The following is a 13,914-nucleotide window of genomic DNA, read 5'->3' as shown; positions in this document are numbered from 1 at the left end:
TGAGTGCCACTAGCCAGCCCAACATTTACCACCCATCCCTAAATTCCATTAGGAAGGTTGTAGTGAGCCAGTGCAGATTTTCTGGTGAAGGTGCTAAGGTATTCCCACAGCGCTGTTGTTGTAGGTATTTCTTGGAATTTAGACCCAGCGATGATATCTTTCCAGGTAAGGACGATATGCATTTGTAATTTGCGGAATAGAAGTGAAGTCTTCTCTGGATGAATAAATCTTTGTAATTCTCCCCCCAGGAGGGCTGTTGAGGTGCATTCATTGACTTCATTAAAGAATGGAGCATATTAGAGTTTTAGATATTAAGAGAAATAATGAATATGGGATGAATACAGTAAAGAGGTCATAATCTTACTGAATGGTGGAGCAGTAATGAAGGGCTGAATGGCTTACTTCGGCTTCTATTTTTTTCTGTTCCTATGTTCTTATAGAGTCATAGCATCAAACAGGATGGAAATGGCCTTCTGTGCAACTTGTCCATGCCAAAAAGATCCTGTCTAAGCTAGTCCCATTTGCCCATATTTGGCCCCTATTCCCCTAAGCTCTTCCCATCCCTGAACCTGTCCAAATACTTCTTAAGTCTTATTAGTGTACCTGCCTCAACCACTTTCCCTGGCTGCCCAACCCTCTGTGTGAGGAAGTTGCCCACTCAGTTACCTATTCCCCTCTCATGTTAAATCAACCTCACTTCTTTTTGCATCTGCTTTGCCAGGATCAAATTTTCTTCAGGAGAATGCTTTGAAGAATGCCCTGGCAAACTCAACCTGTTAGTCCCTACTGCTTACACAATGGCAACGGGGCATTGTTTCAAGTGCAGTAGCCTTTTAAAAGCTGCTGAGCTTCCGATCCCTGACGCAGCACTCCAGCACATAAAAAGCAAAAAAAAACAGGCTTTCAGAAGATCTGACTCCAACACGTATGGCAAGTCTTAACGCAGGATCAGCTCCATCGAGAACCGTTTATTTTTCTTGTAGTTCTAAAGGTGCCCCAAGTTGACATGATTGAAGGAAATTCAAATTCTCCAGAGTGCAGTGGTTTCTGGTTGGATATGAGCAGATTTTGGGGAAAAAGCAGGAACATACCACTGTGCAAAAAGTATATTGCATTCTGTACAGAGTTGAGAAAATTAGACTTGTACATGCAACAATTCCAAGGTGATTAAGCCTTAAATTAACGACGCACCCTTAAAATATGCTTGAGGAAACAGAAAGCACAGAGAGCCCTTTGAGGGCAAAGTTGTTTAGGAAGGATGAGATAATTCATTATTGATGGATGTATTAGAAGAAGAGAATAAATTGATTTTGTATGTTTTTCAATATTTGCCCTTTCCCTTATGTGACACCGAACTTTCCATGGGAACTTCTACATCATTGTAGACATAGAAGAATACTTTCCGTGTATCATTTCAAATCCTGAGGTTAAATTATGGACTTCACCAAAAGGCATTTCTTATTATTTGTAACACAAAACTGATAGAAAGCCTTTCTAGATGGTTTTGGTTTTCCATGGCTTCTCTCCTTTTTTTCTTTCTTGAGGATAATGTTACAGGTTTGCTTGTGGTTCAGTGGTTAAATTAATAAGAGCACTGCACAAGTCAGAGGTGCTGCAGTTGATCCCTAGCAAGTGCCAATTAATTGAGCTGGGCAATGGCAGGATTAGAATGGTGCATTTGGCCTGAACATACCTGTGTCATAAAAGAAAAAATCACCAGGATTTTTCTGCATTTATATTACCCAACAATTATACCTAAGACGTGTATGTTTGCATGACTAGTTTTGAACACAGGTCCTTTCCCGGTTATGGCATGATTCCATTCCTGTGAGCTGTTTGTAAGCTGGTTAATTCATAATTCAGGACTGCGGCTGTGAACCACATTCCTGTGCAGCCTATATTCCTGCAACAGCTGGCAAATTCATAGTGTTGGTCAAACATCAGCGGTGCAGAGGGACATGGAAGTCCTCGAGCAAGACTCCTAGAAGGTTAATTTCCAGGTTGAGTCTGTGGTAAAGAAGGCAAATGCAATGTTGACATTTATTTCATGGGGAATAGAATATAAAAAGCAAGAAGATAATGCTGAGCCTTTATAAGACACTAGTCAGGCTGCACTTGGAGTATTGTCAATAGTTTTGGGCCCCATATCTCAGAAAAGATGCATTGGAGAGTCTCCAGAGGAGGTTCACAAGGATGATTCCGGGAATGAAGGGTTTAACGTATGAGGAGTGTCTGGCAGCTTTGGACCTGTACTCACTGGAGTTTGGAAGAATGCAAGGGGATCTCATTGAAATCTACCGAATGTTGAAAGGGCTAGATAGGGTGGATGTGGAGAGGATGTTTCCTATGGTGGAGGTATCCAGAACTGGAGGGCACAACCTCAAAATTGAGGGGCAACCTTTTAGAACGAAGGTATTAAGGATTTTGTTTAGCCAGAGCGTAATGAATCTGTGGAATGCTCTGCCACAGACTGCGCTGGAGGCCAAGTCTGTGGGTATATTTAAGGCGGAAGTTGATAGTTTCCTGATTGGTCAGGGCATCAAAGGATATGACAAGAAGACAGGTGTATGGGGTGGATTGGAATCCAGGATCAGACATGTTGGAATGGCAGAGTAGACATGATGGGCTGAATGGCCTAATTCTGCTCCTATGTCTTATGGTCTTATGGTCTACAAAAGCTTGTTCATATGTATGAGATGTATAATGTTGGGTATTCGTAACCTGCGAAGAATCTGCTGTCAATTACTTTGCCCATCTGGAATCATATCTGAAGAATGGATGCCTAAGCCAATGTGTCTACTAGGCACAGAAAATCAGATGGTTTGATCTGCCTCTTCTGTTATATTGAATGATTGGATGGGTCTTTCCCCCTACCCAATATTTATTAAAAATTATGTTATGATTTTCTATTTGAGTAAACACCAAACGTACAACATTCCACCCAAATATAAGAACAAAAATTGAATGTCTTGTTTTCTGTCATCTGAATTCAAGCTTTACTATATGTTGTAATATAATCTTACCTGACATCCATTGTTGTTCAAAGCATGTTAAAGGGTTCAAAAACATGTTTTTTCTATTGAAATTGAACAAAAAGGATGGTTCCAATAGATAGGTGATTGTTTCTCATTCCCATGTGATGCACATTCATAATCTGGGAGGGATCGGTAGTCGTAGAGTTTTTTCCATCTTGGATCATACCAGGAGAACAAATACCAGAGCCAATGCATCCACTGGGCAGCTTGCTCAATAAAATTTAAGAAGTGATTGATGAGATTTGGTCCAGTCTGGTGTCCTACCCAAGCTAAGGGCCCACTTCAATGATAACATGACATTTACTGACTAATGGGAGGAACCAATTGTCTTCTGCTTCATTCTAGTTGTGTTGTTGATGAGATGGACTTCTCAAACATGGAACTGGATGAAGCATTGCGCAAGTTCCAGGCTCACATTCGCGTGCAGGGAGAGGCCCAGAAAGTGGAACGGCTCATTGAAGCATTCAGGTAATGAGAAAAGTTCTTTCTGAAGCTGCTTTTGCAGTGTGTTCAGTGTTCCTGCTCCTTCAGTTGTAAATTTGCTGGACTGGTCAGCATGCTGATGACATTTTTATCTTTGTTTTCCAACCAGATGGTGATGAGTTTGTACTCCGTCTGGAAAAGATCATTTTGAATCTGTAGTCGGCCACTTTGTCACTGTAGCTCAGCTGAGTTTGTGAGTTCCCCACCTACCAACGTACTCATAAAGAAATGGGTGACGGGTGCAAACTCTCTATGAAACACTACAATTGTTAAATGCATAAAATTGTAGGTACATTTAAAACTTTCTCATGGTTTTAAAAATGAGGTCAAAATATTCAAAATAGTACATTTAATTTGATAGGGAAAATCTTTATTGAGATTTTTCGTCAAAACACTAATATTGAGCATTTCATTGAGAATATTTTAAAATAGAATAAATCTAGGAGTTTAGTGTTGGTCACTGACACTGAATGCTGCCATAGAGTTGGCTGCCCGTTGCCGCTCCTTCCCCAGATCTAGTACCATTGAGATTAATGAAACCAAGCACACAGAATGTTTGATACTGCTGTGTCCCTTTAGCAAAGGTAACTATGCATACACTTCTATTCTGTACTCTGGTGGAAATCTGGATTGACTTATTTAGATACAGTACCTACATGGAAGGGCAAGTATCTTGTATGAGAATGGTGAGATTTGCAGCTTCTGCACTTCTAGCTGGGGAGTTCATAGTAATAGTCAATTTAGCCTAATCACAAGCAAATGCAAAAAAGGCCCTGGGTTCTGCTAAGGCTCCAGAGCCCACAAGCCTGCAAAGGAGTTCCGGTCAGATAGCCTGGGCTTAGAAATTGCAGGTCACAGCCAGTAATTTGTGATTTGAGATTTAATTCAGGGCTTACGATTCAACTTCCAGGCTACTTGTAGGAGAGATTGGGAGTTTTGGGCTGCAGCAATGATGAAGGTTGGTCCTGTAGGGCTGGTTTTACAAAGTGAAGTGCAATCATGCATGCAGCTCAATCTAACTGGCATCAGTGCAGGGAAAGGCAAATTGAGGTACGCTATGAAGGATACATGTTTGTATTAACTCTGTATGGCGATTGCTGCCCATCCTACTTCCCGTGTTTAACTTCACTTGAAGCAAAATAACTAGCTGTCACTGCCAGGTACCGGACAATTGGGAAATGAGAATTTGTGAACCTTATTTGGTCATGTACACTTGTGTTTGAACAGACTGCCCAGTGTTTATTGATGCAACTGTATATATTATCATCACATCTTGTCCCATCAACTTGCAAATAGAAACTAGTCACATTCCAAATGCAAGTGACAGGGGATTCAGTGATGTAATGCCATTAAAGGAAGAAGTTTAAACTGTCTGCTAGTGAGCAGGTGAATGTTTGGGACTTGTGGAGCATATTTGTTGCTTGCCACTCTCCAGTCTGTGCCCGAACGTCGTCCGGGTCTTGCCATACGTGGGCTTGGACTGCTTCAGTATCTTGAGTAATGGATTAATTTTTTATTATTTATTCACTTATGGGATGTGGCCATCGCCATCTAAGCAGCATTTATTGCCCATCCCTAGTTGCCCTTGAGAATACCATGTAATTATTGTACACTTCACTATTTTTGATATTACAATGAACCAAAAGAGGATTGTTGCTCTGTGGAATTCCTACAGCAACAGTCTGGGACTGAAATGATTGACGTCCAATTGGCACGTCCGCTTTCCTATATGCAAGGTCTGACTCCTGCCAAGGGAGGTTCTTCTCACTGGTCTCAACTGAATCCAATATTTACATTTGATCAAATGCTGCCTCGGTGTAAACATCAGTCACGTCTTTCGATCAAGGCTGGTCTGAGGCCAAATTGTTCCGACTGATCTCAAAGTGCACGGTGATGAGGCACTTATTGCTGATTAAAAGCCACTTAATGCCACTTTTCGTAGGCAGGACACATCTTTGAAATTTTTATTATTGTTGTATTGATGCCAATAGCTGTCCAACAGCTTGAATAGAAGTGCAACTGGATCAGGAGTGACAATCGTAAGCACTGATGCCAGGATAATTTTAGAGCCCAAAACCTTTGCTGCATCCAGTGCTGTCAGCCATCGATAACTGGCTGAAGAATGCTTTCGCTGTTGATGGAGATCTCAGGAGGAGCAAAGGATGGAATATCCTATCAGCAGTTTTGCCTTACAGTTCTTTGGACTTGCTTTTGCATTGGTATCACGAAGGATGGGGATATTCTTAGAGTTTACTCCTCCCATTAGATGTTTAATTGTGCATAATCATTCATAAATGCATATGGAAGAAGTCCAAAACTCTGATATAATATGTTGGTTGCGGGATCACAGCTCGACAACAAGCTGTTTTCACTGTTTAACATCCTCCATTGGCACACAGTTTTTAAATTTGGCAAATGATGCATCTTGTCTGCTCTTCTACTCTCCTTGCTGAGCAAGGGTTGGTCTCTAAGCTTGACCTAGAGTTACTTTAGACCATGATAAAATACAAATCCGACAGCCCAAAGTGCCTTGTGAATGCATGGTTTCATGTTGCTGTATCTGTTCAGAATTGATCCCGTTTAGTATAGTGGCAGTAATACACAACAGAGTGGAAGATGACCAGATTGTGACGTCAGAATACCATCTCCTGGAAGGCTGGGTATTGGCCATGTGCACCTGCACCAGGTCATCTGTGTATTTTCCTTATGTTGTTTTCTTTTCTTAACCTTAGTCTAATAGCTACATTTATGAAGATGCAGCTGGTTTGTTCAGTGGTGAATTGTGCATCGAAGACTCCACCCTCTGTCCCTTTTGTGCCCTTGCTATTTCCACTGTTCTTTCTTTGTGCTCTTCAAATGAGCAAAGGAAGTAGGTAGTAATCAACAAGAGCCTCTCTTGCCAACATATGACTTGATGTAATGACATCGTTATGGGATTTGGAGTCAAAATTAAGCCCTCTCAAGGCCACTTTTTTCCCAACTCTGCTGCTACCTGTAGTTAGATGTCTGCCTTAGGGAAATGTTATTTGGCAGAGTTAATGATTGGACTTATGGTATTTATATGATTCTGAGGATTGTTCCTCGTCTTCTTTTGAGATGACTCTCACAAATGTGGCTCGGTTCTCTACATATTTTTGAGTAGGCATAACCGATTCAACTGGGCTACCTATACCTTGGTCTTTGTCAAGTGCAGTGCTGCATTTTATCTGGTTTCCTTTTCTCATTTTGAGCATTTTGATACAATACACACTTGTTCGTCTTTGTACAGACTTGCTTTTTAAAAGAGAAGCTAAGGGTTGAGCATGTTGCTCTGTGTCTGAAATATACATACAGTCCAGAATGGGCAAGGTGAGCACATTTCCTTCTGTACAAGACAGATGGATATTGATGGCAGTTCAATAATTTGATGGCAATTCAAACCTGAGGAGACTGAGGTCCTTTAACATCTGCTGGACGATGCTGAGGATGTTCTACGAGTCTGTGGTGGCCAGTGCTATCATGTTTGCTGTTGTGTGCTGGGGCAGCAGGCTGAGGGTAGCAGACACCAACAGAATCAACAAACTCATTCGTAAGGCCAGTGATGTTGTGGGGATGGAACTGGACTCTCTCACGGTGGTGTCTGAAAAGAGGATGCTGTCTAAGTTGCATGCCATCTTGGTCAATGTCTCCCATCCACTACATAATGTACTGGGTGGGCACAGGAGTACATTCAGCCAGAGACTCATTCCTCCGAGATGTAGCACAGAGCGTCATAGGAAGTCATTCCTGCCTGTGGCCATCAAACTTTACAACTCCTCCCTTGGAGGGTCAGACACCCTGAGCCAATAGGCTGGTCCTGGACTTATTTCATAATTCACTGGCATAATTTACATATTACTATTTAAATACTTATGGTTCTATTACTATTTATTATTTATGGTGCAACTGTAACGAAAACCAATTTCCCCCGGGATCAATAAAGTATGACTATGACTAATTTCAAGATTTGACCATAAGACACAGGAACAGAATTAGGCCAGTTTGCCCATTGAGTGTACTCTGCCATTTCATTGTGCTGATCTATTTCTCTCTCTACCCCATTCTCCCGTATTTGCCCTGACTAATAGAGAACCTATCAACCTCTCAACTCCATTCTCTAGCCTTCTCCCTATAACCTTTCATGCCCTGACTAATCAAGAACCTATCAACCTCTACCTAAAATATGCCCAATGACCTGACCTCCACAACCACCAGTGGCAACCAACTGCACCACCCTCTGGCTAAAGCAATTCCTCCTCATCTCCATTCTACATGGATATCCCTCTATTCTAAGGCTATGCCCCCTAGTCCCAGACTCCCACTCCATAGGAAACATCCACTCTATTTAGTCCTTTCAACATTCAATAGGTTTCAATGAGATGCCCCCTCATTCTTCTAAATTCCAGTGAGTAAAGGCCCAGAGCCATCAATTACTCCTCATACAATAAGCCTTTCGTTCCTGGAATCATTCTTGTGAACCTCCTCTGAACCCTCTCCAATGTTAAGTGAGGAGCCCAAAACTGCTACAAGTGAGGCCTCATCAGCCAGTGCCTTAATAAGTCTCAGTATTACATCCTTGCTTTTATATTCTAGTCCTCTTGAAATAAATGCTAACATTGAATTTACCTTCCTTACTATCTACTCAAACTGTAAATTAACCTTTAGGGAATCCTGCACGAGGACTCCCAATTCCCTTTGCATCAATGTTCCCGCTAATTTGTAATGCTCAGTGTGCGCAAAAATCCTGTGCTTTGCAATTTTTTGCCCAGTGACAATAGCGTGTGCACACTGAAAACTTTTAAGTGGAAGGAAACATGAAGTATTCCAAGGATAATAAACTACCAAGTCCAGTTTCTTGTTCATTGTTCAAAAGAAATAAAATATACATCAATGAGTCTTATTTCTCATGTACTGTATGACAGCATGTAGTAATATCAATAGCCCTTTGCTTCTTTGGAATTCGACATAGTGAATCAATAATTCCTTCTATAAACGCAGGATAAATAAGCCAGTTCTAAAAACTGCAGACAAATCATCGCAAATTCCACGTTGTCAACACTGTCCGTATCAGAAATGGGAAAAGGAAATATGATTGTGCACAATCGTGAAATATACTTAACATGCCAAACAGGTAGAGGGTGAAAATCTTTTGTGCTCAGTTTAAATTCCTTTGCGTGCCAATAGCAAAAAATGTGTTCACCTTAGAGGGAGCGCTGCTTCGCACCTTGCATATTTGACTTTTCTCCCTGTTTAGAAAATAGTCTATAATTTTATTCCTTCTATAAAAGTGCATGACCATACACTTCTCAACGCTGTATTCCATTCGCCATTTCTTTGCCCATTCTCCTAATCCGTCCAAGTCGTTCTGCAGCCTCCTTGTTTCCTCAACATTACCTGCCCCTTCACCTATCTTTTTATCTTCTGCAAACTTGGCCACAAAGCCATCGATTCTATCATCCAAATCATTGATCAAAGTAAAAAGAATTGGTCCCAACATTGACCACTGCAGAACACCACTAGTCACCAGCAGCCAATCAGAAAAGACTCACTTTATTCCCACTCTTTGTCTCCTGTCAATCGGTTCTATCCATGCTGGTATCTTTTCTGCAATACCATGGACTCTTTTTAAGCAGCCTCATGTGCGGTACCTTGTCAAATGCCTTCTGAAAATCCAAGTACACAACATCCACTGATACTTCTTCATCTATCCTGCTTGTCATTTCCTCAAAGAATTCCAACAGATTTGTTAGGCAAGGTTTTTCCTTAAGGAAACCATGCTGAATTTGGCCTATTTTGTCAAGTACTCCAAAACCACATCCTTAACACTCAAATCCAACATTTTCCTAACTGGTGAAATCTGGCTAACTGGCCTATAACTTCCTTTCTTCTGGCTCACTCCCTTCTTGAAGAGTGGAGTGATATTTGCAAGTTTCCAGTCCTCCAGAACTATTCCAGAATCTAGTGATTTTTGAAAGATAGTTACTAATGCCTTCAGCATTTCTTCAGAACCCTGACAGAAGCTCTTCATTCCAATTTTTTAAGGTGACAATTTAAATTTCCTAGCTACTGTGGTATGTCATGAACTCCTATTCCTAGTTCATTATGGTTTGGATTTATAGAACATAGAACAGTACAGCACAGTACAGGCCCTTCAGCCCACAATGTTGTGCCGACCCTCAGACCCTGCCTCCCATATAACCCCCCACCTTAAATTCCTCCATATACCTGTCTAGTAGTCTCTTAAATTTCACGAGTGTATCTGCCTCCACCACTGACTCAGGCAGTGCATTCCACACACCAACCACTCTCTGAGCAAAAAACCTTCCTCTAATATCCCCCTTGAACTTCCCAACCCTTACCTTAAAGCCATGTCTTCTTGTATTGAGCAGTGGTGCCCTGGGGAAGAGGCGCTGGCTATCCACTCTACCTATTCCTCTTATTATCTTGTACACCTCTATCATGTCTCCTCTCATCCTCCTTCTCTCCAAAGAGTAAAGCCCTAGCTCCCTTAATCTCTGATCATAATGCATACTCTCTAAACCAGGCAGCATCCTGGTAAATCTCCTCTGTACCCTTTCCAATGCTTCCACATCCTTCCTATAGTGAGGTGACCAGAACTGGACACAGTACTCTAAGTGTGGCCTAACCAGAGTTTTATAGAGCTGCATCATTACATCGCGACTCTTAAACTCTATCCCTCGACTTATGAAAACTAACACCCCATAAGCTTTCTTAACTACCCTATCCACCTGTGAGGCAACTTTCAGGGATCTGTGGACATGTACCCCGAGATCCCTCTGCTCCTCCACACTACCAAGTATCCTGCCATTTACTTTGTACTCTGCCTTGGATTTTGTCCTTCCAAAGTGTACCACCTCACACTTCTCCGGGTTGAACTCCATCTGCCACTTCTCAGCCCACTTCTGCATCCTATCAATGTCTCTCTGCAATCTTCGACAATCCTCTAGTCCAGTAATTTAACCAGTTTAATCTTCTTCCACCAAAGACAAGGGGGGTGGGGAGGTCGTGAACTCCAATTAAAGTGGGGGCCCTAGGACCTTCATACACTGTTTAAATGTCTACCGATGCAAGTGATACTATTAAAATGAAGGATTGGCACATCAGTGTTTGATAACTTAGATGAACCATTCTAATTCAAATTTTTTAATTAGTATGAGCCCATCTATAATAATTACAGGAGCAGGATGGTAGAGAACTGTTTAAGCAAATTAGAAAGATGTTATTGACACCATAAACTGGATAATGACCTTTAAACATGCTCATTTAGATTAATAATTAAACTGATTAGTGTAGGCTGTGTTGCTGAGAGAAAAGTTTAATAAATTTGCATCCTGTTTATGAACTTCAAAAGTTAAACAGAATTCATTGTGATTACTGCTGCTGTGTTTACTTTGCAGAAAGCAATTCTTAGAATACGAATTAGCCAAAATCTGGGTTTAAAATGTGATCCTTTTTAAAGCAGGTGATAGGGATTAATGTATTGTTGAGATAAAATAGAAGCAAATTCTCAGGAGTAATTCAATGTCATTTCAGGTGAATAGATATTAACAACAAATCATGGTGTTGTCCTGTCCTTTGTACCTTGCCAGATTGCACATTCAGGGCATATTTCTTATGGGAGTAGCATTATTCCCCCCTCCCCACCTCGCCTGTTCTCTATTCAGTAGATCATGTTCCATATCGATTACACTTTGTCACCACTTACCAATGTGTGTTGATTCCCTTAGTGCCGAAGAATCTATTGATTTCAGAATTGAATGGCCTAGCGGTCATAGCCCTTTGCAGCAGGGAATTCCAGAGCATAGAAGCAATCTGGCCAAAAGATGGAAATTGCAAAGTGCTGGAAGCATTCGTCAGGTCAGGTGTTATCTGTGCAAAGAAAAATGACGTTTATGTTTCATGTCAAAGGCTCTTCCTCAGGACCAGAATGGTGAAGACAAGTTAGTGTTAAGTTGCAGACAGAGCATGAAAGTGATGGTAAGACAAAGAGAAGATTTATGGTGGGGTGAGGCCATTTGCTTGATACGTTGAGTATGTTAAAAGAAGAGAAAAACAACCATTGAGACATGTAAATGCTGTGAAATACAGATCTAAGCTGTTACAGAGAGCAAAAGAGAATGTTAGAAAAGCCCAGTACATCAGACAGTATCTGTGGAGAGAGAAAACAAACTTAATGGAGGACAAGCCAGAGACTAACCTGACTTGGTTGAATTTGATATTGAGTCCTGAAGGTTCCTGTGCGCCTAGATGGAACATGAGGCTCTGTTCCTCATGCTTATGATTGGTCTCCTTGGAACAGTGCAGGAGACCATGGATAGAAAGATTTCACGGCACCCTCACTCCATCTATCATAACCCTTTGGAAATCTCACTTGCAAGCCACGTTACTCTCCCTCCTCATTGCCAGTAAGATGGCAGCACACCCCAGGTCTAATTGCAGATGTATTGGTTCATCCTGTACATCTTTTTTTATGATTGTAATTCACTGCTCGATACTAAGAACATCAGGTACTCCAGGACTAACTCGTTGCCGTGTTGCTCAATAGCGATGGAGCTGGACTTTTTGGGTACCATTGTTGTATGGTCACCTGGACTTGTTGCGTACCATTACGTCGTGATGGTGTGCAGTGCAAGTGATTGTCCTAGACATTTTTATTGGGATTGCAAGACCCTGTTGGACACTGAATACTGAAAGTCTGGTTCACTGGTTCATTAGCAACACCAACAATGAGGGAGCTGTGTTGCCTCAGTTGTAGTGAGGACTAGGCACAAGCTGCAGGCTTGCCTGTTGCAGTGTTTGCTCGGTGCTGCCCTCTGGTGTTGGCTCAGTGGAACAATGAGCTGGATTAGGACTACAGTGGTGCCACTCAGGGAACTGGGCAATATTACTTTTTCTTTGTGGCTGTACGTTTTTCTGAAATCATAACCATTTGTGCTATGTGCTGTTGCTAATGCTTGTGGCACCTCCCTACGTCATTCTGCGCAACACCTTCCATTCCTATCAGGTTCCGTCATTCACCTCTCTCCTCAGCCTCTGTCACTACTCCTTCCCTCCTCCATCCGAATTTCACCCCTCCTCACCTGGAGCTACCTATCACTTGCTGGCTCCTTATACTGGTTACCTTCTCTTTATCTTTCAGTTCAGATGACGGGACTAGCTCCAAAATGTTGACTGTCTACTTCCCTCCATGGATGCTGCCCGATCTGTGGAGTTCCTCAGCAGTTTGATTATCTTTTACAATAGACAATAGGCAATAGGTGCAGGAGTAGACCATTCGGCCCTTCGAGCCAGCACCGCCATTCACTGTGATCATGGCTGATCATCCACCATCAGTATCCAGTTCCTGCCTTATCCCCAGCTTTCAGCATCTGTTGTCTCTTGTTGCCATCCAGGGTTGCCTTATAGCATTGTTCCCTGAATCAGTCTTCCCATGCTCAATGTGTCTCTCTCAGGATGGTGATATTGACTTCCCAGACTATGACAGCAGTTTGATGTTCAGGTCTATAACTGCTGGCTTGTCGCTAGTATCTACCTGACTTTTCAGCTGTTTGCAGATGCCCTGTCAGAGAGGAGTCAGGAATGTAAATTACATGCAGTCAGTTTTGGAGACCTGTCTATTGAGATTTTGTTTTCTGGCATTGACAGCAGTTTGAGGCGGTCCATTTTCCCAAAATACTCCTCCCATTGATTCCAGATCTACTATTTCAACAATAACCACCTTGCAAGGACCAAGGAAAACAAAGGGCCTCACTTGCACAGAGCAATAGAGTGCCAAGCTCCCTGAACTGAAAACCTGCCCTTTGCAGAACTAGCTGGTTGTTTGGGGGGTGGGAGGGGAACATGTTGTATAATCCAGCTACTGTATATGAAGTTAACAGTGATGTAGATCAGCATTCCCTCTCCCCTACCTTCTCAGAATAGGTGAAGAACTGCTACTATGCTGACAGCTCTGTTTTCTTTGCCATCTCCAGCCCAGTACCTGCTCTCCTCCACTCATCATTTCTTTCCGTGTGCTCCATGCTTCCTCTTACTGCCTCTGTGGTTCCTGAGATATGCGACAAGCTGAGCATTGCCTCAGTGCTACCCACCCTTTCACTGACCTGCACTATTCAACCTTCACTCCAACACTTCCCCAGTGGGCTTTGTAATGCCAGCTGCATTCGGAGAATGCAAGCTGTTGTATAATGCATATTGCTGACAAGTGCGTCTACCCACAGGACATTTACAAGGAGCAGCACAAATTTGTTCCAATAATCCAGCATACAATACTAATTATTTACATGAGAAACATAATAGACCCATTAGCAGAAACACTCCTTGGAAAGTATGTGAACCAAGTCATGATGTATCTTCATCT

At 42.0% G+C, this 13,914-nt stretch overlaps 1 protein-coding gene across 1 annotated transcript in view; it reads left to right on the top strand.

The window, feature by feature from the left end:
• LOC140203281 (IQ motif and SEC7 domain-containing protein 3-like) overlaps positions 1-13,914 on the top strand; it is a 134,129-nt gene that overhangs the window by 40,600 nt on the left and 79,615 nt on the right. Inside the window, exon 4 of the mRNA XM_072269295.1 lies at positions 3,381-3,503. Within this exon, the coding sequence (XP_072125396.1) occupies positions 3,381-3,503 (123 nt within the window). The remainder of the gene's footprint in view (positions 1-3,380; positions 3,504-13,914) is intronic.

Source organism: Mobula birostris, chromosome 9, assembly GCF_030028105.1.
Source record: "Mobula birostris isolate sMobBir1 chromosome 9, sMobBir1.hap1, whole genome shotgun sequence".
NCBI lineage: Eukaryota > Metazoa > Chordata > Chondrichthyes > Myliobatiformes > Myliobatidae > Mobula > Mobula birostris.
This window is presented reverse-complemented; position numbering and strand designations above follow the sequence as displayed.